The sequence below is a fragment of the Balaenoptera borealis genome (assembly GCF_965194805.1).
Source record: "Balaenoptera borealis genome assembly, chromosome: 9".
In the NCBI taxonomy this organism is placed as follows: Eukaryota; Metazoa; Chordata; class Mammalia; order Artiodactyla; family Balaenopteridae; genus Balaenoptera; species Balaenoptera borealis.
The window spans coordinates 30,496,652-30,518,803 of record NC_138873.1 but is presented as its reverse complement, the minus strand read 5'-3'; the positions used below and the strand labels follow the sequence as shown (position 1 = coordinate 30,518,803).

The window sequence follows — 22,152 nt, the reverse complement described above, 5'->3', positions numbered from 1 at the left end:
GCAGGTAGATGGTGTCAGAATTGAATTGAACTCTTGGACACCCAGCTGGTGTCAGAAATTTGCTAGGTGGTGTTGGGAAAAAATCCACACTGCAAAATCATAGCTGGTAATCAGATGTAGGATCAGAGCCAGAATTCTAGTGTGTGTGATAAAAGATTAGAAATCTATCTCTTTATTGCTTCTAAATATATGCACCTAGATATTAATATTTAATGGCTACTGAGGCATGAGGATCCGGCGTTCCAACCCAGGAAAATGAGGCCTCTGAATGAAGAGGAGACGCGTGTAATGTTTGAGAAGATAGCAAAATACATCTGGGAGAATCTTCAGCTGCTGGTCGACAGGCCCGACGGCACCTACTGTTTCAGGATGCACAACGACCAGGGGTACTACGTGAGTGAGAAGATTTTGGAAGTTGGCCGCCAATATCTCCGGTGACAAGCTGGTGTTGCTGGGGACGTGCTTTGGAAAATTCACCAAGACCCACAAGTTTCGGTTGCACATCACAGCTCTGGATTACCTAGCACCCTATGCCAAGTATAAAGTGTGGATAAAACCTGGAGCAGAGCAATCCTTCCTGTATGGGAACCATGTGCTGAAATCTGGACTTGGTCGAATCGCTGAAAATACTTCTCGGTACCAGGGAGTCGTGGTGTACTCCATGGCAGACATCCCTTTAGGCTTTGGGATGGCAGCAAAGTCTATACAAGACTGCAGGAAAGTAGACCCCATGGCGATTGTGGTATTTCATCAAGCAGACGTTGGGGAATATGTGCGGCATGAAGAGACATTGACTTAAAACGAAATCATCGCGAGGACTTGTGGCTGTGTGAAAGGGCCTAGCTTTGTTTCCTGTGTCTGTGTAGCCTCCACCATCATGCTGAATTTTGTCAACACTGTGACCTCTTCAGGGACTTCTTAGTTTAATATTCTATTATGGACAAATGCAGGCTGGATTCTTATTATGCAGAAATGGCTCAAAAACGGGGTTTCGGATCTTTGTGATTATGACTAACTAGAATACTGTGTTTTATATTTGAATCAGAGGGCTTCTTGTTTTGAGTAACAGGTTCTAAATTGTTGGAACTGAGGACAAGAATAGCGTATTATTGTTATCTGTGATAACACTGTTTTCCAAACACATGATAAGAACGTAATGAATTCTCTTAATTATTTATAAATACTATGAAAGATAGATATTGCCATCAGAATAGTAGGTCGTGTCTGGGATTTTACAAATGAAATTTGGATAAAATAGTAAGAGCAGTTTATTCTGCCAATTTTCTATATGGTAGGTGCTGTGTAGCGTGGAAAAAAAACTTGGACTCAAACACCAGTTCTCACATCTACCAGCTATATAACCTTAGATGAGTCATTACACTTTAATAAGCTTCATTTCCTTCTTCTGGTTCAAAAAACAGCTTAGCCGTCTTCCTAAGAATAGTTTTTAGAATTAGAAATCATGATCGTAAAGCACCTAGCACAGTGCCTGGCAAATGATAGTGTTGAATAAATGGTAAGAATTATTTTTGTAATGTTTATACTGAGTGTTTCTGTTACTAAGAGTAGGATCTTATGAATATACTTTGATTATACTATCTTGGTTTTTACAAGTGGTTTTCTTGCTCTTTTTCTTGAATGGTATGATCCCAGGCTGAATGTTATTTCTATCACCTTGATTTCTAAAACAATTTCTCTTATAAATCTTTTGGTTTTTTTTTAAATTAAAAAAAATTTTTTATTGAAGTATAGTTGATGTACAATATTGTGTTAGTTTCAGGTGTACAGCAGTGATTCATTTATACATATATTCTTATAAATCTTAAATTACCTGACTGGACTGGACAAAAAGCACTAATCAGAGACCCTGAAATAATAATTTAGTTCCTCCATCCTTCTCCCATGCCTTCCAAAATTATTTTTAGAAATATTAAAATATTTTTTAGTGAAAAACATATCACAGACAAAAAAAATTTTACTACCTGTATTGTAAAGCAATTTCTTTAGTGCATATACGGCTTAATTTAAATTCCAAAGGTGACATCTCTAAAAATAAAGCATTTTTCAATTACAAAATATATATATATATATTTAATGGCTAGAACACTGTGTTAATTTCCTATTGACATTAATCTGATTGATAAAGTTGTTTACATTGTAAGAATGTATGTTTGCCATAAGACTTAATAAAACTTTTATTTTTTTAATATAGCCTCAAATCATTATTATGTGGCTTGAACTGTCTCTCATGAAAAAAAATTTTTTTTTTTTGCCTACCAGTGAATTATACTCTGCTGCCTCAGAAACACTAGTTGAAGCCAGAAGAGTGGCTTCACTCTCCAAAGAAAGAATTTCAATGAGGAAGACACAGCTGTGAGGGCTGAGTCTAGCAAGGTCCTCATTTATAAGTCATAGTAAATAAAATGAGAATTAGGGGGAGAAGGGTGAGAGACAAAAAAAGCCGTCAAAGAAATAAAAGACGTGGGATATTAAAAGATAAGGGCCAAAACGACTTTCAGAGGGGCACTGGGTTGTTTAGTCCCAGTGAGTAAGAGCTGAGAACACCCCAGTACTAGAGAAGGGCAGAGGTCAGCTTATATAAGATGGCTGGGGTGAGGGGCGGTGAGGAAGCTAGAGCCACCAGGTACTAATGCAAGCTCCAACAACTGTCTAGAAGAGAGAGAGAAGCCTAGAAAGAACCAACATGAGGCCATTGTGGGGAAGAAGGTCACGTCCTGCACAAGCGGAGGAGTCTAGGGCATCGGTAGCATCCTAGATATCGAGTGTTGTAGCCCCTGGAGAGAGATTCCGAGTAAAATGGAAACAAAGAGACAAAGGGCATTTTCTGCTGCCCAGAATGTCTCTGGCTTCCTGGAACTGGATTGAATTAAACCGAGCAGAAATAAACACCTGGGAAAAGATTAGGAAAGCAGTTGTCATATGTTTTAAGGGAAGGGAAAGGTGTCCCCAAACTCAGAGTGATCCTCAACCTCTCCCACACATCCTAGAGAGCCCTCCTGCTCTCATGTGTGTCTCTTCCCAGAGTTAATAAGTGACAAACCAGGGAAAGGATTCAGGGTGCCAGGGTCAAGGGACCAAAGGTAACCGGGAGAAAGGTAACAGGGTAGCCTTTTCTGAGGAAGCTCCTGTCTGGCACAGACTGCAACAAATCCATGAGTATGAGGGGGTTTAACCAGGATTGGGTAAATTTTAGGAAAGAATAATTTCAGAAGGAAACAGCGTGTGGTCTGAAGGAGATCATTTATTCATTTATCTCTTTTTAAATTTCCATTCACAAGTATCTAATTTCCATACAAATATTCCATAAAAATAGAATAAAGAGATAATGGAACAATTTTAATTTGTTATAAAAGTCATTCATAATTACTTTAAAAGATACCCTTGTTTTTTAACTTCCTGTGTCCTAAAGACTAGGACCAAATACCCTCCGCATTTTCAACGCTTACCCTGTGCATTTACAAATGAGAGACACAATATTTGCATATGTTAGAGAAGTTACCACAAAAGGACTCTTTTAGGCTCCCCTCCCATAAATACATGTTGCACTATACATAGACATACTGACACATACTTAAGTGCACCCACACAGAAGATGCATGCAGCTCCCAGAAATGAATATGTAAAATGTGCACACACGCCCATTGCTTTTAAAAAAAAAATTTTAATTAATTAATTAATTAATTTTTGGCTGTGTTGGGTCTTCGTTTCTGTGCGAGGGCTTTCTCTAGTTGCAGCAAGTGGGGGCCACTCTTCATCGCGGTGCGCGGGCCTCTCACTATCGCGGCCTCTCTTGTTGCGGAGCACAGGCTCCAGACGCTCAGGCTCAGTAGTTGTGGCTCACGGGCCTAGTTGCTCCGCAGCATGTGGGATCTTCCCAGGCCAGGGCTCGAACCCATGTCCCCTGCATTGGCAGGCAGATTCTCAACCACTGCGCCACCAGGGAAGCCCCCATTGCTTTTTAAATCTTCTTAAGTTTGTTGTTTCAGCAAAGTGATGACATCTCTTCTAAACAGACACTAAAGACTCTCTCTTTTCCCTCTCTCTTTTCCAGGCTAATCCTGAAAGGATGGCGGTGAAGGGGATCATGGTAGTTGCCCAGTTCCCTGCCCTAAGCGCGGAGGGTCCCTCTCAAACACTCTTCCATACAGGGCCAGAACCAAGAAAGGCAAAGGGGCTCCGCCTCGGCTCTGCAGACGTCCATCTCCTGAAACCCGATCAAAGAAAGCAAAGGATTAACTTCAATGCAGAGTTGGTTCCAGCCCAGAAGCCTTCTCTGACAACATCATTCTAAAAGCAACATGAACAAAAGCGCACAAAATTTGGAGTCAGAAGACCCCTGTTTCAGCTCTACATGTCTAATAGTATCAGAGGGACTTAGGATGAACGTGTAGCAAATAAATCTATTGCCCTGGGGATTAAGTAAAATAATGTATAAAAACGAGTGTTTTTTTTTTAATTCATGAAACACTATACAAAGTATCAATTATTACTATCATTATTATAACTACTCAGAATAATGTACCCATGAAATAAGTTATAGATGCATTATTTAATGTATTCAACTTGGACCTTCTCCACTATGCAAAAAAAGAAAACATTTGTTGCCGGTTATCATTGGCAATCAATATTTTTATTTTAATTCTTCCGTAATTTCCTTGTTCCCTTGGATCTCAAAATCACATTTATGTAGAAAAATAAACCCCAAATTCTCCACCACATCCTAAGGACAGTCTAGAACCACAACTTGTCTTCCATATCATAGTTTCTTTGTATAAGTTGCTTGAATAAGGTGAACGACAATGTTGCCATGTAGTCCCATTATTTCAACGATTTTCATTAGGCCAGTCTACTGCATCTGTTCAAAGGAATTTATTCTCCTGAAAATCTCCTACCTCATAATGTCTTTCAGGGGCAAGCTGACTCCCACTAAGAACGATCTGTGGGAAAACATAACTTGTTCCAAATGTGCCACTGAGGGAGAATTCTTCAAACTTGGTAAAAGCTGACCCTGAAGGCTCTCCACAAGTTCTCAGGTCAGTGGTCTGAAACTTCAGTAATGTGCATACCTGTGTAGGAAAAGAAAAGTGGTTGGAAATCTTGGAAATATTTTCTCAGCTAAAAATACAATTTCAAAGAATAGAAGAATATTTGTTAGGTTGCCTCTTAAGTAGTTTTTTTTTCAATTGCAGCTCATAATCTATTAGTGAATCCTAAAATTAATTTAGTGAGTCAAGATTAGCCCTTTTTGCAATGAAGCAAAATGGAGTAGACTAGAATTTTCAAAATTAGAGTATGTTGGATATAATTATAGCTATTTCTAATTCTGATTTGAATTATTTTATAAAATGTTTGTTTCAATTAAGTATCTCTTTTAACTCAGTCATACATCTTGACTGCGCTTGTTTATGATGTGAAATGGACTTCTTGCTCTGGACTCTAGTTGAAGACAGTTTGCAAAACACAGCTCTAAAGTTACCTGACAGAAAAAGAGAGTATATGGGGGTTGTAGCTTTTTAAACTTGAACCCAGTCTGCTGAGAACTAATCAATCTGCTTCATGTTTTTACCTTGCAGCTCTAATTCTCTTCTCACTAAGACTGAACAAATAATGTGTTCTAGGCAGAAAAGGTCAGTGACAAATATAACACCATTCCAATTAACTGAATCCAGCACAATTCTTAAAGAAATGCAATGATGACCTTGAAGACAAATCAGTAAAAGAGCCATTCTAACATATTCGGGTGTTTCTACCTGTAAGTAATACTGGCCTTCTACCATGTGAAGTCTGTCAAAGGCACCTAGTGCATACACCTCATTGGTTCGGTTCTCAGACATCTTGTAAGTTAAGTTACAACACAGGTCTTTCTGACAAACTGTGTAATTTCCTGTGTGTCTCTTAAGCTTGGTGAAGGTGAACGCATCAAAATAAGTCATCCCTGGAAAACTCAACCGTTCAGATGAGAATGGCTTGACACCTCTGGCCTAAGCACTCCAGTGAACAGCTGCAGAGTAAATGGCTTCTCTTCGAGGCCGGGACTTCAATTCTGAGAGCATCAGCTGGCCACTCTCTGTTTCCATGTCATAGTAATACACCTTGACAGCCTCCGGTGAGTAGATTCCACTGTCTACGGGTGACATAAAGAAACACAAATATTGGCTTCAAATTTTGCATGGTGACAAACTAATAGAATCACTTCCGTAGGAACTGAAATATAAAGTTATGAAAGCATAAGCATTTTCAAGATAAGGAGGGAGAGAGCTTTACATTGACCTAAATTCCAATTTGACTCTGAGTCTTCCGTATGGGACTGCTTACACTGAAACTATATGACTTGATAGCTTTTTTTTTTTTTTTAACTTAAACTCCCCTTTCTTTAGCCAACTTAACAGTAAACCAGAAAATTTCTCAAACATGAAGAACAATTTTAGCTCTCCACTAACCTTTCTAATTTATTTGTGTTTGAGATTCTTCACCTGGATCAGTGAACAACAAACCAGTCAAGAGGGGAGGCTGCTTTACCTTGAAAGTGGATACCATAAAGGATAAACTCTAAAAACCTGATTAAGTCTAAAGTGATTTTATCACCTCAACAGCAAGATTTATTTCAATATTACTCATGGATGTTAGCTGCAGCATTCTTTAGCTCTGGCTTTGCTTTTTTTATGTAACTTGAATTCTCTCTAACTCCGATTTCCCCTCGCGTGAAATTGAGAATATAATGTTTGCCTTCTTCTTTACTCCCAGGAATAATGTTCCTTAAATAATGTTGGTATAGAAGCCCATACTCTTATTAATTTTGTGACGTTGGAGTTAATAGAAGAATCTTTAAAGAAAAGCATGGCTTGAAAATGAAGGAAGGCTTCCCAAGACTGTGGCTACCTGTTGGGGCAGAACCAGGGTGAGGTACGTGTCATGTGCATGCTCGTGTTGTGGGTATTGGCAGCAAGCAGGTTGACTCCCAGGGCTCGGGCCCATGCCGAGTGGAAGGGGACCGCCGAGAGGAGGGGCAGCGTGTTGTACCAGGCCGTGGGGTAGAGAATGCTGTCAACCTGAAACTCTTCCACCACCATCACAGCTAGGTCATGAGAAAATATGTCAAAGCAAGTGAAAATGCCAAACTTCCCAAAGGGAGAGTCAAGAGTCACAAGTTCTGAATCCTTGGGGAAATCAAATTGAATTTCAGGTGCAAAAAGATTGTACTGTTAAGCGAAACGCAAAGAAGGGGAAGATTAGTAAGAAAACTGTCAGATAGAAGTGATCAATATCTTCAAAATCTTTTCTCGTGCGCGTGTTGGTGTGCATACTTAAAACTGTTACACATAAATTAGTGTAAATTATACCCAGTATACCACTGTCTGTGAGTTTTCTCACTGTGACATTCATCAGAACACTTCATTTTCCCACAACCTATGAATCAACCAATGAGTTCATATCTACAAATGATATTTATTTATTTTTAATTAATTTATTTATTTTTGGCTGCGTTGGGTCTTCGTTGCTGCGCACGGGCTTTCTCTAGTTGTGGCGGGCAGGGGCTACTCTTCATTGTGGTGCGCGGGCTTCTCATTGCAGTGGCTTCTCTTGGTGCGGAGCACGGGCTCTAGGTGCATGGGTTTCAGTAGTTGTGGCACGTGGGCTCAGTAGTTGTGGCTCGCGGGCTCTAGATCACAGGCTCCGTAGTTGTGGCGCATGGATTTAGCTGCTCCGTGGCATGTGGGATCTTCCCGGACCAGGGATTGAACCTGTGTCCCCTACATTGGCAGGCAGATTCTTAACCACTGTGGCACCAGGGAAGCCCCTACAAATGATATTTAAAAGGTGAATATTTGTCTTAAAATCACTTGAAATTTTGAACCTCACAAATTTCTGATTGTTTTCCACTCTATTCTTTAAATACCAACAGCACTGTCCGTGTGAAGTCTAACACGGTAATAAAATAAACGGTAATAAAATAAACGGTCATAAAATAAACTTTGTCATGTCTCCCCATGGTACAGCTAGGTTTATATAATTGGAACTTAATTTAGACAATGTAATAGCTAAACCTTGTCAATTAGTAAGCCGTTAGAATTTTTTTTCCAGCCTGATTATTGCTCCCAAACTCCAACTACCCTGGGCTCAGGAGAACAGCCTTATGTTCTGCTCACGTTTTTATTTGGCCTGATGTGTGCATATGTGCTCAGGCAACACCCCACCCCCACCCGACCAGTGAGCATCCCAAGCTCCTCGGCCCTCGGCTCAGGGGGTAGCCCATCCTTCATCCCCAGCTGATCGACTCGAGGGTGGCATGTGGCTGATTTGGAGTCAAGGAAGGTTAAGGTTTTTGCAGGGTTTCTAGGAAAGACAAATGCAGTCTTCCTCCGGATTTTGTTGCTATTAGGATACGTGCTTTGTGATGAGCAGCCGTGTGGCTTCTGAAAGGACAGTCATCCTGGGAAAAAGTTGTTACAAAGGAATAAGAGAGCTAGAGGGATGGCTGACATCTTCTGGGCCTCTGAGGGACAGACTGCATCGGAAACTAGACCTACCCTTTCTATGATTTATATTTTCTCAGGTACCTAAGCAAGGAAATTCTGTGTTGTTGTTTTTTAAGCCAATTTCAGTTGGGGGGTTTTTCTATCATTGCAATCAAAAAAGTCCTAATGAAATGAATGACTACAGCTTAATACCAAATGTCAACAAATTGGGTCAAAAAACTAACTCTAGTACTAAATCTTGTGATGAAACTGAGCATTTCTCCTTTCTCAGCGAATACTAAAATCCTCGTGCAGCTATTAGCACATCTGCTTTAATAGTCTGCTAGATTCTATTTTATGACTAATTCAAATTCAGAACCCTTATACGAAATTAAAGTAAGTTAAATCCCTTTTTCAACTAAGTGTAATAATTCAGAAACGCATTCACAACAGTTCCCTCACCAGCATTCACAGACAAGTATACCTAGCTATCACAAACAAAAGAAGTAAATCGAGCTTAGCTAAGACACAAGTAATTCTCACCTTGTGGTAGTGGGCCACCAGCCTACCCTCAGAATCAAACACCACATCAGTGTTGTATTGGTAACGACCATCAGGGGGACACTGAGGGTCACTGGCATTGCATGGCTTCTTGTCCCCAATATTTGCCACAATGTAGATAGAATTGTTCTTGGCCAGACAGCTGAGCCTTTCTTGCACTGGGCTGTGGCCAAACTTAATTCAATAGATATTGCCTTAAACTCACTGTGTGTTAGTGATTTTGGAACTTCCAAAGTGACACTTTATTTGCCCGTTACCTATAACACACAACAGCTCTAGGTTAAGAATGAACAGTAAAGATTTAAAAACTCACATGTAATACAATCTTCTTTATGAAAACTAACCTATTTTTTAATTGGCAGATTCAAGATGGCAGTGCAAGACTGAAGCACAGAGCAAATTGAGGGGGAAGAGGAGAAAGAAGAGAAGCAACATATTTTCTTATGATGTTCTCCCAGGAACACAAATGAAGGACTTGAAATTTAACACTTTTCTAATGGGGAGGACCTTTTCCATAATCCAAGCCACAGTCCTACTAGAAGGCAGTATAGAGTTGGTCCCAGGCAGATCATCTTCTACAGAGAACAAATGCAGCATTAGGTACCAGAAATATTTTTAAAAAGGAAAGAAAAGAAAAGGAAAAAAGGATTTCACTATGCAGTCTCAGTGTCCCCATTTGTCAGTGCAACACAATAGCTTCCCTTCTATCTTAGAGGGTCCTTGTGTGAAACCCTGGGATAAATACAGACTATGAAATTGTTTTTCAGAGTAATGCCCAAACCACCCACCTTGGGGATATTTACCCTAGAAATAAGAGGGGATTGAGGTGAGGAAATAGGTGGGATTATAGCTGGCTTCAGATAATTGAAAGACTCTAATTTGAAGAAGATGAGTCACGTATCTTAATATAAGATAGGTGCAGTATGAACCCCAAAGGAAGTTATAGATAGATGATTTCAGTGGAAAATAAGATTAAAATTTCTAGCAACCAGAACACGCTAAGAAGTGGATTCACTAGTCACTGGAAATTTCAAGTATAAAATGGTGCTTCCAGGCACTCAAGAGTCCATTCCGTTAGCGTGGCTCAGTGGAAATGGCTGTGTTTGAATTCCAGCCAGGCTAATTACCAATTGTGAAACCTTAAGCTCCCTTCTTTTCTTCATATTTAAAATGGAATAGGGACTTCCCTGGTGGCGCAGTGGTTAAGAATCCGCCTGCCAATGCAGGGCACACGGGTTCGAGCCCTGGTCCGGGAAGATCCCACATGCCGCAGAGCAACTAAGCCCGTGTGCCACAACTACTGAGCCTGCACTCTACAGCCTGCGTGCCACAACTACTGAGCCTGCGTGCTACAACTACTGAAGCCCATGTGCCTAGAGCCCATGCTCTGCAACAAGAGAAGCCACTGCAGTGAGAAGCCCGCGCACTGCAACAAAGAGTAGCCCCCGCTTGCCGCAACTAGAGAAAGCCCACACGCAGCAACGAAGACCCAACACAGCCAAAAATAAATAAATAAATAAATAAAAAGAAACAAACAAAAAAATAATCATAAAATAAAATGGGAATAGTTATACCTGCTACATAAATTGAATGAGATAATGTGCATAGTGTACCAGGTACAGATTCTGGAACCAAGCAGGTGCTCAATAAATAAATAATGGCCATTATGGATTTTGTAACTACAAGAAGACAGCCCAGAACACTGATGACTTGATTGCTTGTAGAGACCATTCAGACTCTCCATGGTTTCTCAGTCCCTTTGCAATTGATGTTGAACTAATCTTTGAATAGAAAGAAGAGATTGTGACCATTTCTTTTATTTTGCCTTCTGGAAAAGCAGGGTAATATTGTCAACATTCATATTCATTAAGGCCTTAATAAAAGTATTATATATTTTATTTTGGTTTTCTTTTTTTTTTTTTTTTGGCTAAATAATTAGGGTACTTTAATGTTTCCTATTAGTTCCTCATGGGGAAAGCCCAGGAAGAATGACATGTGTCAGTATTCTAAATGATAGTACTTAAATACACAAGGATGACTGTGGAATTTTATTACCCCTTTTAGGGATAAATGACACTAGGAAAGAAACGGTGGCTCTCTTTACCAATATTAGCATTCTATTAAATACTGGATTTTTCTTTTCTATAACACAGAGTTGAAAGCTTGCCATTTGAGTAAGTTTCTGCAAGCCTCAGTAATATTAAAGTTTCATCAGTCACCTACCTTCCCTACTTACAATAATTCATCAGAGACTAATTATCAGGCTTCAGGACATCTTTCCCCTAAGAAAGTCAGTTTTATCAGCCAAGGCAAATAGAGTGTATTTCAGTATAAGCCTCTCGAATTACTGCAAATAATGAGTCCTTCCTGCTCTGGGAAAAGCCCCATAATCAAGTAGAAACTGAGTCATAATTACGTGATTACTATAAACACAGACTGTGCAACATTCAGAGAAAAATTTTCCAAAGGTGAAAATCCCGGGGTGAGACCTGACTCACGTAATAGAGCTCTTATGTTGCAACATTGGACTTGACTTTCCAACTGATTTCAAGTGGTCAAAATTATTTAAGAAGTTTCTTTTTTTGTGTGCTAGATAATAGTTCTGAACAGAGGCATGTAAATTTAAAATTAGCAAATTAAATTACTTTTTAATGCATTGATTTTGCCAGTTAAAGGGATTACATATGAACTATTTTAAAAAGTAAATACACCTAAAATAATTTATTTTCAAAAATCTTTCTTATATTTTATACAGATTTTCTTTAAGAAACTTATGCCTAAACTACAGCTATAAACAATTATTAAATTTCTTGAAGGACAAGAAAGCAAAAGTTCAGATCCCGCTCCTTCTGTTAAAAAAAAGTAATAGTGAGAGCTAACACTGAAGAGGGCACCATAGTATATAGATTCTGTGTATTACTTCACTTTGCTCTCATTTTGGGGTTTTTTTTTTTTTTTTTTTTTTTTTTGGCCACGCTGCTCGACTTGCGGGATCTTAGTTCCCCAACCAGGGATTGAACCCAGGCCCTTAGCAGTGAAAGCATGGAGTCCGAACCACTGGACAAGCAAGGAATTCCCTATACTGTGTGTCTACTCTGTAAAGTAGGAGAGGAAATTTTATTATCCCTGGTTTACAGATAAAGAAACCGAGATGTCAATAGTTTGTCTGTCCCACGTCACTCAGTCAGGAGGTGGAAGAATGTGGTCTCAGAAAAAGCACCTCCTTTTTCAAGTCCTATGCAATTTCCGCTCACAGTACTGATTACATTGCATGCCAATATCAAAGCCCTTTGGGAGCATAAACCCATTCATCTTTTTACCATTCCTGCAGAGGAGGCAGGTGTTCATGGGTGGACCTGCTTACTTACATTTGAGAACGTAAGTCCTAGATATCACAACTTTCTCACTTTGTTGAAACCCAATTAAGCACATCTGTTATAAAAACTGTGTGTACACATACTATTCATGAAAGAAAACTACAATAAATAACCAACCAAACATCATCCTCTCAAGTCATTTACCAAACAGGAGACAAGCCAGATGGTACACATTATGAAGAATTAGAGAAGTCTAAATCCAGTGCCACAGACTGATTGTTTGTCAGCAGGAATACTAGTCAAGCTTACTGAACTTGCTGTTACAATATCACTACATTTGTTTAAAATCAAAGGGCAGCTGCTTCCTCTTGCTACCCTTTGGTTTTAGACAAATGTTGTGGAAGGAAGACGCAAGAGGGAGGCATACGGGGATCTGTGTATGCATATAGCTGATTCACTTTGTTATACAGCAGCAACTAACACATCATTGTAAATCAATTATACTCCAATAAAGATGTTAAAAAAAAAATCAAAGGGTAATGATATTATCTCTGGGGGTCTCCACATGGAATCCAGTTCACTTCAGGATCTGGGATATCCTCCAGATAGGGATAAATGGTCTCCCTTGTGAAGACTCAGCCATAAATTCCATCTTCTGGGGTCACAATGATATGTGCACCCTGCTCAAAACAAGTAGGAGCAAAAAAGTTTCTCCCAAATTCTAAACACTCACATTCTTATCAAGTTCCAAATTTCCTTTCCAATATCCCAGCCAGTGTAGAAAGGGCAATACCTGCCAGTTTAACTGCTTTCTCTAGGACATCTATATTCCTGCTCATCAGGAGCAAAGCTTCGTCTTTTGGCACAGGAGTTTCTGTCCTGTTTGGTAACATAACAGCATGCTCATACACTGCAGCGATAAAAGTGTCCAGTGCACCAACACTCAGGACAAAGAGGGCTAAAACGGCACCACATTTTGGAAAATATGATATAATCATAGCTGAAACTTAGTGCGCTTTGATAAACTCAGATTCTTGTACTTTGTATCACTGGAAAAACTTTTATGTTAAAGACCTTCCTGTCTGCTACCACCTATCTTCACTTGCTCATGAATAGATTACGCAGCACGGGGTTGAGAAAGAATATTGTGAAAGAAGTACATAATCAGATTGACTCAAGTGTCCCATGCTGTTGTTGGCATTGTTCAGAGGTCGACCCAACTCTAAAAGTGGAGTTAATGAGCCAACCAGATTAGTCCACCTCATTCCAAAACACACTGGCTGTTAAACTCTTTTCTTTTCATAAAATATATTTTCCTGGTAGTTCAATATTTCCATTAATAGGACCAATATGGGATCACTGTAGTAAGAGCTGTCGTAGCAACAATTTGTGAAAATTTACATATTTCGCTGTAAGAGACAGAACAGAGTGTTAGGCAAGCCCTGGTTTTAACAGAGCTCACAAAATGGCTCACAAAGTATACATGCTAATGACTGAACTCAATGTTCATGACCAGTGACCATTAGTGTTCGCATTTATAAGAGGCTATCAGCAGAAAACACGGGAAAGACCGCCTAATAATCTGAGATATTAGAACGTTACCTGAACACTGTGCAAAACATAGATAGATGATAACGTGATCAATGATGGCAAGTGCCCACCAGGTTAAAACTCCAGACCTCTCGGGAACCCAGCTAATGCTGTGGAGTTTATGTGCAGAAAACCAGGGAGCTAGGCTTTGGGGTCATACAATTTCTTCATCTTTATAGAATATGCTCATTTTTCAAGTGAACCCCTTTTCCCTAAATACTTATACTAGCACATCGCTCAAAATCTAATTTTCAAGAGGTTGTTTCCTTATGCCTCGTCTGATGTAGGGAAACTGGTAGGTTTGGGATATTTGTGCCTTTTGTTTCTTTAGTTGCTTCAGTTCTATAATTTTAAGCCCTTTAATTCTAATAACTTTTTTTCATTATCTGAATATGCCTTTATTCTCCCAGACTCCCTGGTGAGTTTCCATGTGTCCTTATGAAATAATATCCATCAGACACAAATTCATTTCAGAAAAAATTATTCAAGGACAAGACGAGACCTGTGTAAGACAGATAAATTGCTTTACAATGAGAAGGAACTTATTTTCATATGTCAAGTTGAAATTCTACCTGTTGCTTCAGTCGACCTGACTTTCTGAATAGAAGCAAAAAGAAACAAAGGAATTTCCCTTCACTCTCCCTAATATCAGGAAGTGTACCAACTTTTTATTATGTTGAAATCAATAGAAACTTGCATTAAATATTTCGTTACCAAGTGTCGTTAGTAATGCCTTTGCCTCATTTGTACATAAGGAATAGGGATTGTGGGTGCAAATTATTTAAACGAGGTTTGAACGTAAACATTCAAGTACCTAATTTGAATGACAGTTCAAAATTATTGTGGGATTAGGAAGTTTAGAGTCTAAAGTTTTGTATTAAAATAAATATAATTCTGCCTTTAAATATGTAAGGTACAAATTTTAAAGGGGAGAAGGGCCGGTAGAATAAAATCTCTAAGTTTGTTGGCTCTCCCCAGGTCGTTAGTTCCAATATCCATTATAAAACTTGCTTTCTATTTTTATCATCAGAGTCCTGACTCTGTGGCCAAGAGTTACTCTTACAGGCCCTCCATCAGCCCTTCTGATCTCACTCCTCCCAACTTAATCTTCAATCAATACTGCAAACTACTGAGTTCCCTTAACCCTTGCTCTCATTAAGTGAAATGCTTCCCATGTGTATATCAAATCAAGGCAGATAATCAGAGCCTTCTCCCACTCAGTCCCATTTTATCTTTCCTGTTCTTAGCTAAGACCACCTTTCTTATTATATTTTAATACACTTACTACCGCTCTGATCCTGGGTTGATTCCTCGCTAAATCCTGACCTTCCAACTCAGGTTTCTCACCTCTCACCTCTGTTGCTGTTCACTTCTCTGAACCCTGAATGCACTTATGGTCAGTAGTCACATTATTAATTAGTTTTCGTTCTGTATTCTACTGTCTTGCCCCCATAGCAGATCCTTTTCTACTTCATACCTTTAACTACCCTCTATGAACTGAAAACTACTGTCTCTATCTTTAGCTCAAACTTCTCTCCTGAACTCCAGGATTGTTTATCCAACTAAATAGACTTCCACAAGCTCCTGCAAAGCATCAGTCCACTTGCCGGCATCCATGCCTATCAAGTTCACCTCCCCTCCTCTCACTATCAGTGACTGCTCATGCCCCTCTCTACGTCCTTTCCCTATCCTTGTTCACTGGATCCCAAAGACATTGCTTTAGAAATTCTCTCTCTTCCTCCTTCTCATCAATTTTTCTTTGCCTATTGGGTTAATTCCATCAGCATACAAATATCCTGTTGTATTTCTTACCTTAAATAAAAACAAAACAAAACCCTCTCTTGATCTGACAACCCCTTCCAGTTCCCGTCTCATTTCTCTGTTCTATTGTACAACAGAACTCTTCTACATGGTTGCGTATACTCTCTGTCTTAATTCCTTCCTTCCCATCAGGATTTTGTCCCCATGACTTCACCACCTTGTCAAGGTCACCACTGATCTCTGCGTTACTAAGTTAGTTGACATGCTGGCAGCATTTGACACAGCTGCCACTACCTCATTTTTGAAGCACTTTCTTTGCCCACAATTTCCTGCTTTTCCTCATTCTTTCTTCTTGGTTTTTGTACTTATTTACTTCAGAGTTTTTTTGTGGCCTTTTTTCTTCCTGCTTCCTTCTCATCATCCCTAACCTCTCAACGATGTTTGCTTTGGAGCCTAATTCTTAGAAATCTTCTGTTCCTATCTACACTCACTGCTTAGGTGATTTCATCCATTTTGTGGCTTTAAATACCATTTATATGTTAGTGATTCAAAGATCTCTATCTCTATCTCAGACCTCTCCTTGAACTCCAGACTTTTGTGTCCTAAAACTTTTGTCTGCTCAGAATCTCCAGTTGGATATATAAAGGCGTATCAAATCAACATAAACAAAACTGAGCTTTTGACCTTCCATTTCCGACACTCCTAAAGTTAGTCTTTCAGATCTCAGTTAATGGCTTCTGTAAACTACCAGTTGTTGAGGCCAAAGCCCTTGGAGTTATCCTTCCTTCTATCTTTGTCTCTCACTCTATACACTTTCAATCAGGAGGTCTTTCACTACTGCAACTCTGGTCCAAGCCCACCATCATCTCTGTCCTGGGTTATTCCAATACCCTGCTACCTGTTTCTGGTACCACTTCTACTTTTGCACAACAGCAGTTAGAGTGATCCTATTAAAATGTAAAACTAATTGTGTCAATCTGCTCAAGAACTTCCAAAGGCCTCCTACTTCACTTTTCAGAGTAAAAAGCCAAGTTCTTGCAATGCCTGCAAGATCCAGCCTTCTATTACTTCATACATCAACTCCTAGTGATTTCCTCCATGTTCATTTGGCTCCAGTTGTATTGGCCTTGGCCTCCTTGATGTTCCTCAATGTGCTATTGTGCCACCACTACCCTGAGGGAACTATTAAAATTGTCTCCTATATGGCTACCCTACATTTAGAATTTTCCCTTCTTATCTATCCTCCAAACTACTAGCAAAGTAATTTTTTATGGAAATTTAGTTGATTTACAAAGTTGTGTTAATTTCTGCTGTACAGCAAAGTGATTCAGTTATACATATATATACAATCTTTTTTTGTATTCTATTTCATTATGGTTTATCATAGGATACTGAACATAGTTCTCTGTGCTATACAGTAGGACCTTGTTGTTTATTCATTCTGTATATAAAAGTGCAAAGTAATTTTTAAAACTATTTAGTTCATCATGATACTTGACTCTAAAATCCCTCAATGGGTCTTTTAGCTTCAGGATAAAGTCCAGACTTCATTTGTGCTTCAGTGATCTGGCCCTTGCCTATCTTTCTGGCCTCAAATTTTTTCATTGTCTCTCCTTACCCTTCCTCCTTTTACCCTCCCCCAACCTCAATATATTGTTCTCTACTTGCAGCATGCCATTCTTCCATGTCTTTGTATGCATGACTGTCTCTACCTAGGATGTTCTGATTGACTTACCCAACTGGTCTCTGACAACTCTCTTGTCTTCCAAGGCAAAATTGACCCATTATAATATTCTGTGATGTTCATTACATGTATTAAATGAGATACTTGGAAATGCAGAACACAGTGTGAGGCATATTCTACTCGCTCAATATTTGATTATTATGATAATGAGTGACAATGATGATGGTGATGCTCTGTCTCCTAGACTGAGATTCTTAGAAAAGAAACTTTTGTTTTATTCGTCATCACCATCCAGCACAAGACCTTCCTGACCAGTTGTAGGAATCCAAAATAAGTTGTTGGACTTCTTAAGATGCACAGGGAGATATGTACAAGAATGCTCAGAGAAGCTTTATTTATAATAGGAAATAATATTAATAATAAGTATAATAGGTAAAAAACCCCAAAGTAAAAAACCTAAGCATCCATTGAGCTGGACTAAACCACAGAAACAAATACAGGGACAAAGGCTGTTGAAACTGGTCATTCAGAGTCAGCTGATGTTACCTTTTGATTCAGTTTGTCACTGAGAATTCACATAAGTTCCACAAAGTATATATTTGAGATCAACGATATAAATGTCCACAAAACCTGTTCTCCCAGAGGTGCACCCAAAGTTTATGGTTTCAGCAGCCCTCCTGTAGTGAAGAACATAGCAGCTCAGAGGAAGCCAGAGGAAGGGCCTGCTGCTTTTTTACTGATGTCTGTGTGAGAGGCCATGACAACATGCCTGGGACCACCACTGCATCACAGCTGACTGCTTCCACATTTTGTCCTTCACTATATTATCAAGCTTACCCAAGATTTCAGAGCAGCGGGTTTGGCCATGCCCACCATATTCGTCAGTAGGAGAGAAGACAAACGAATATTGTCTTATCCATTGTATCAGACGATATGCAACCAGGAAAACAGAATCCACACCAGTTATTTTAAGAGAATTTAACATAGGGATTTGGTTAAACAGGTATTTGATGAATGAAGGACAAAAGAGGAACACTGAGGTAACACACACAGGATAACTGAGGAAAGCAGCTACCACTCCTTATATTCGTGAGAAAAGGGAAGAGGAGAATGTCGGGAGCTAGAAGCTTTCCAGGGAACCCCGTGGAGCTGAGGCTCAGACCCCTAGGGAGAGGGTGCTCTCCAGCTGGTGCTGATAAGCCAGCACCTCAGAGGGGGACCTCCACAGAGCTGGGACTCATCCCTTGAGGAGACACTGGTTGGTGCTGGTATTTTTGAAGGAGAGTAATGACACTGATTCTGAAAGTATGGAAAAAACTGAAAGCTAGAACCAAGTGCTACTGGAACAAACTACTGCTGTCAGGTACAGTACTGCTGATGGGACGACACTGACAGGTGAGCAAACGGAAGTCCCTCCACTCCTCGTCCAATCTTCTGTTTCCCTCTAGCGTCCTCTATTGGCAGAACCTAACAGGGAGCCAGGTGACAAAGGAGAAATATGTTTGCCTAGTCCCAGCCTCATCATCACAAAGAAGAATACAGAAAGGTGGGTTTGGAGCTGAGAGACAATAGCTGAATAACTGGCACACTAAGGCAACTGTACAGCATACACTGCGAAAATGCATGAGGTAGATTGATGCTCGTTTGCGTAGATAAAACTCAAAGTTTCTTATGTAAAAATAAGAAATATGCAGCATGATATGTATAATTTGATGCCACATATACAAAATTTTTAAAAATGCAAAACAGTACTAAGATATTTATGTACATATGTAATAAACTACCAAGAAGTCATGGGAATGATCTAAAATAACCTTAGGATAATGACTTCCTCTAATAAGAGCAAACAGGGAAAGGAGAAGAATGCAATTGGGAGGAAATACAAAAGGAGTCCATTCTATTCATAACATCTTATTCCATAAACGGGGCAGAGGGTACATATTCTTTCACTTAATTTCTTGTACTATCACTTTACCATCTTTTCTAGTATATTTGGATTCCTTTCAAATTAGTGAGATGTTTAATTGATGAATAGGTTCCTAGCCATGAGGCATGAGTTAGGACTTAATAGTAAGGCACATATCTGCCCTCCAACTACATACTTCCTACTTCTATTTTCATGTAGTCAAGAGCATGTTTATACTAGATGTCTCCCAGCAGGAGTAACTTATAAGCAATTGCTTTTCCGTCATGTCCAAATGACAATGCTCTCACAATTCACTGATATGTTCTATGAATTGCTAAGATACTTAAATCTAAATTCATATATGGTCATATTGGAAGTGTGATCTGGTCAGTGAAAGATTTATATCTTGTACAGTAGAATCTACAGAACTATCATGTCCCAAATACAAACAGACACCCATTCTGGGCACCCATTCTCTCTGTTCTTAGTAATTTTTTTTAGTTCATTCAGCAGCTTTGTTTCAGGCACTGTGCCATACATTAGAAATACATCATGGTGAGTAAGCATGATTTCTGTCCCTGAGAAGTTCATTTCAGTGGTAAATATATCAAATGTGATGCTTTTTATAACATGAAGTGTTACTAGTACTTACCAATGCCATGAGGGTTGTAAGAATTTATAATAGATGTAAAGTCTTGTAGGAATAATTTATTTTAGGCCTCACATTCTTTGCTTTAAAATCTACCATTTCTTATATTTTTAATTAAGTCTTAGATTTCTTTAGCTCTGGCTTTTCAATTCTAGCACATGGAACCTTACCTGTAATCTTGAAGTTGCTATGGTGGACCTCCTAATTACAGATAAGAGAAGGGCAGGCTAAATGCAGGTGGGTGGGGAATGAAAGTCAAACAGAAAAGCCACCTGAAGTGTATTCTATGTAAGGTCTGATGCCCAAAACATTAAATTCCTGTCCTATCACTGGTAACCACATGAGTGTCCTTGTAAAGTTGTCTATGAAAACCCCCATTTTAGCCTTCTGGAATTCAAATATTTTATACGTCTGTTATACCCGCTCTTCATTTATAAAGCCCTTCTGGCTCATTAGTCATCCTGGGTAACTGCATTTAAATTTGCACTTCTGATTCTAGAAGATATATAAACTGCCATTTTTCTTTATCATAAAAAATGAGTATTGACCTTTTTTGCCTCTTGTCTCTTTGTTCATAAAAAAAAAATCAGACTCTCTTAGGAAACTCATCTTCAAACAGTATAATGAAAAACTCAATACCAGCAATCTCCTAAAATGTTTTCATACTTCATTATTTATTTTATTAAAAAGATTGAAATTATAGTGTAAAGTGAACTTAGCATAAGAATTCCTCAGTCTCCAGCTAATGGACTGAATTTTGAGAGTTCAACAGGAACAAGTGAAGGTTAGCGTATCTTTCTAAAAATTAACATCTGGGATAAAAAAAAATGAAAAATACATAAGAGGAGCAGGGAAACAAGGGCTCACAACTCTTATAACTGATCAAAGCTATCATCAGGGTTGTTCGATCCATATTTACATGAGGTGTCACAAGATATTTGAGGACAGGTAAATTAATATCATGCAGTTCATCCCTATTATTTTTCTCCTTCGACTTATCATCAAGTGGCCTGGAAATTCTCTAGGAGATTGTTAAAATATCTTCTTTCCTCCTCCAAGTACTACTTCATGTCTCCAGGTCCAGTAACTCAAGAAATTCTCTTGCCAGTTGTTACTGTTTTTATTCAATACATCCAAATATCTTTTCAAGAATGCCTTTGTTAGAGGTATCTGTGTGTGGCTAAGTGTTTGAGTGTGTGTGTGTGTGTTATGACCATATTTACTTAAGCAGGCATCAGCCCTAAGATTTTTTTAGAACATTATCATCTATGAGATACCTAAGACAGATGGTCAGAATGGAGTTAAAGAATGTGAATGGAATTTAAGAGAGGTCAAAACAGAGAAAAAAATGCCACTGGAAATCACTTATGTAGATGAATATGCTAACACCATGAGGATGGGTCAAAATGCAAAGAAGGAATAAAAAAGTAGAAAGTAGAGGTAGTGATCCTTGCAGAGTAGGTTGCGAATATATCACAGAAATTACTGGACTAGATTATATGACAGGGGCAGTGTCACAGAATGAATGGTAAAAAGATCAAAGAGAATGCATAGACCATGTCCCAGTACCTAGTGCCTGGAACATAGTATGAAATCAACAAATGCTATCTGAATGAAAGAACAAAAGACAGAGAGTGAGCGCTGACAGAAACCTGAAGCTGAAGGAGCAGCTTTGCAGTACAGGTGCCCGCAACTGGGAAGCTGTGACAGCGCATTTTAGGAAGAAACCTGGTGAAATCCAGGATAGGTGGAAACCAGCACCTTGTTTATTCCCTCCAGAACCACAGGAGACTCAAGAACTAACATGAAATTTTAAGGTGAGACAGAAAGACGCTTATCAAAGAAACTGGACTCTGACATCAGATTCGTTAGAAACTAAAGAGCTACTCCCTCAAGCGTAGTTCCCTAAATCAATGCCAAATGAAACTACTTGAGTTGTTTGATAAAACACAGTGGGTGTGTGAAAACCACTGACAAGATGTGGGTTAAAACATTGTGATGCAATTTTGCAGTTAAGTACTCTTTATTTTCCTTGCGACTGGTGCTCTTTGTTTTTCATTTTTGTTTTTATTTTTAATGAGTTGAAGTACAGCTGACAGCTCTAAGTGTGAATGAAGGGAAGAACTGTCCCTTAGAATCTGTGAGGATATCCTTGCTTGTATCTTTCTCATACCAGTGGGTTTAGTTTCAGCGGTCGACTGGAAGTG

The 22,152-nt window shown here is 39.1% G+C and overlaps 1 protein-coding gene and 1 pseudogene across 2 annotated transcripts; one reads left to right on the top strand and one right to left on the bottom strand.

Annotated features, from left to right (window-relative positions):
- Positions 1–244: 244 nt before the first annotated feature.
- LOC309634763 (60S ribosome subunit biogenesis protein NIP7 homolog pseudogene) lies at positions 245–2,273 on the top strand (annotated as a pseudogene). The gene has a single exon. The product of its transcript is annotated as a 60S ribosome subunit biogenesis protein NIP7 homolog pseudogene (transcript).
- A 135-nt stretch (positions 2,274–2,408) lies between these two features.
- On the bottom strand, positions 2,409–17,369 carry LOC309634764 (vascular non-inflammatory molecule 3-like). The gene is given in 9 exon segments (XM_082405180.1): positions 2,409–4,225; positions 4,907–5,087; positions 5,772–6,002; positions 6,006–6,145; positions 6,929–7,220; positions 9,021–9,212; positions 12,904–12,990; positions 12,994–13,076; positions 13,149–17,369. Coding segments are annotated over 9 exon segments (1,533 nt in total). The 5' UTR covers positions 13,354–17,369; the 3' UTR covers positions 2,409–4,103.
- Positions 17,370–22,152: the final 4,783 nt, after the last annotated feature.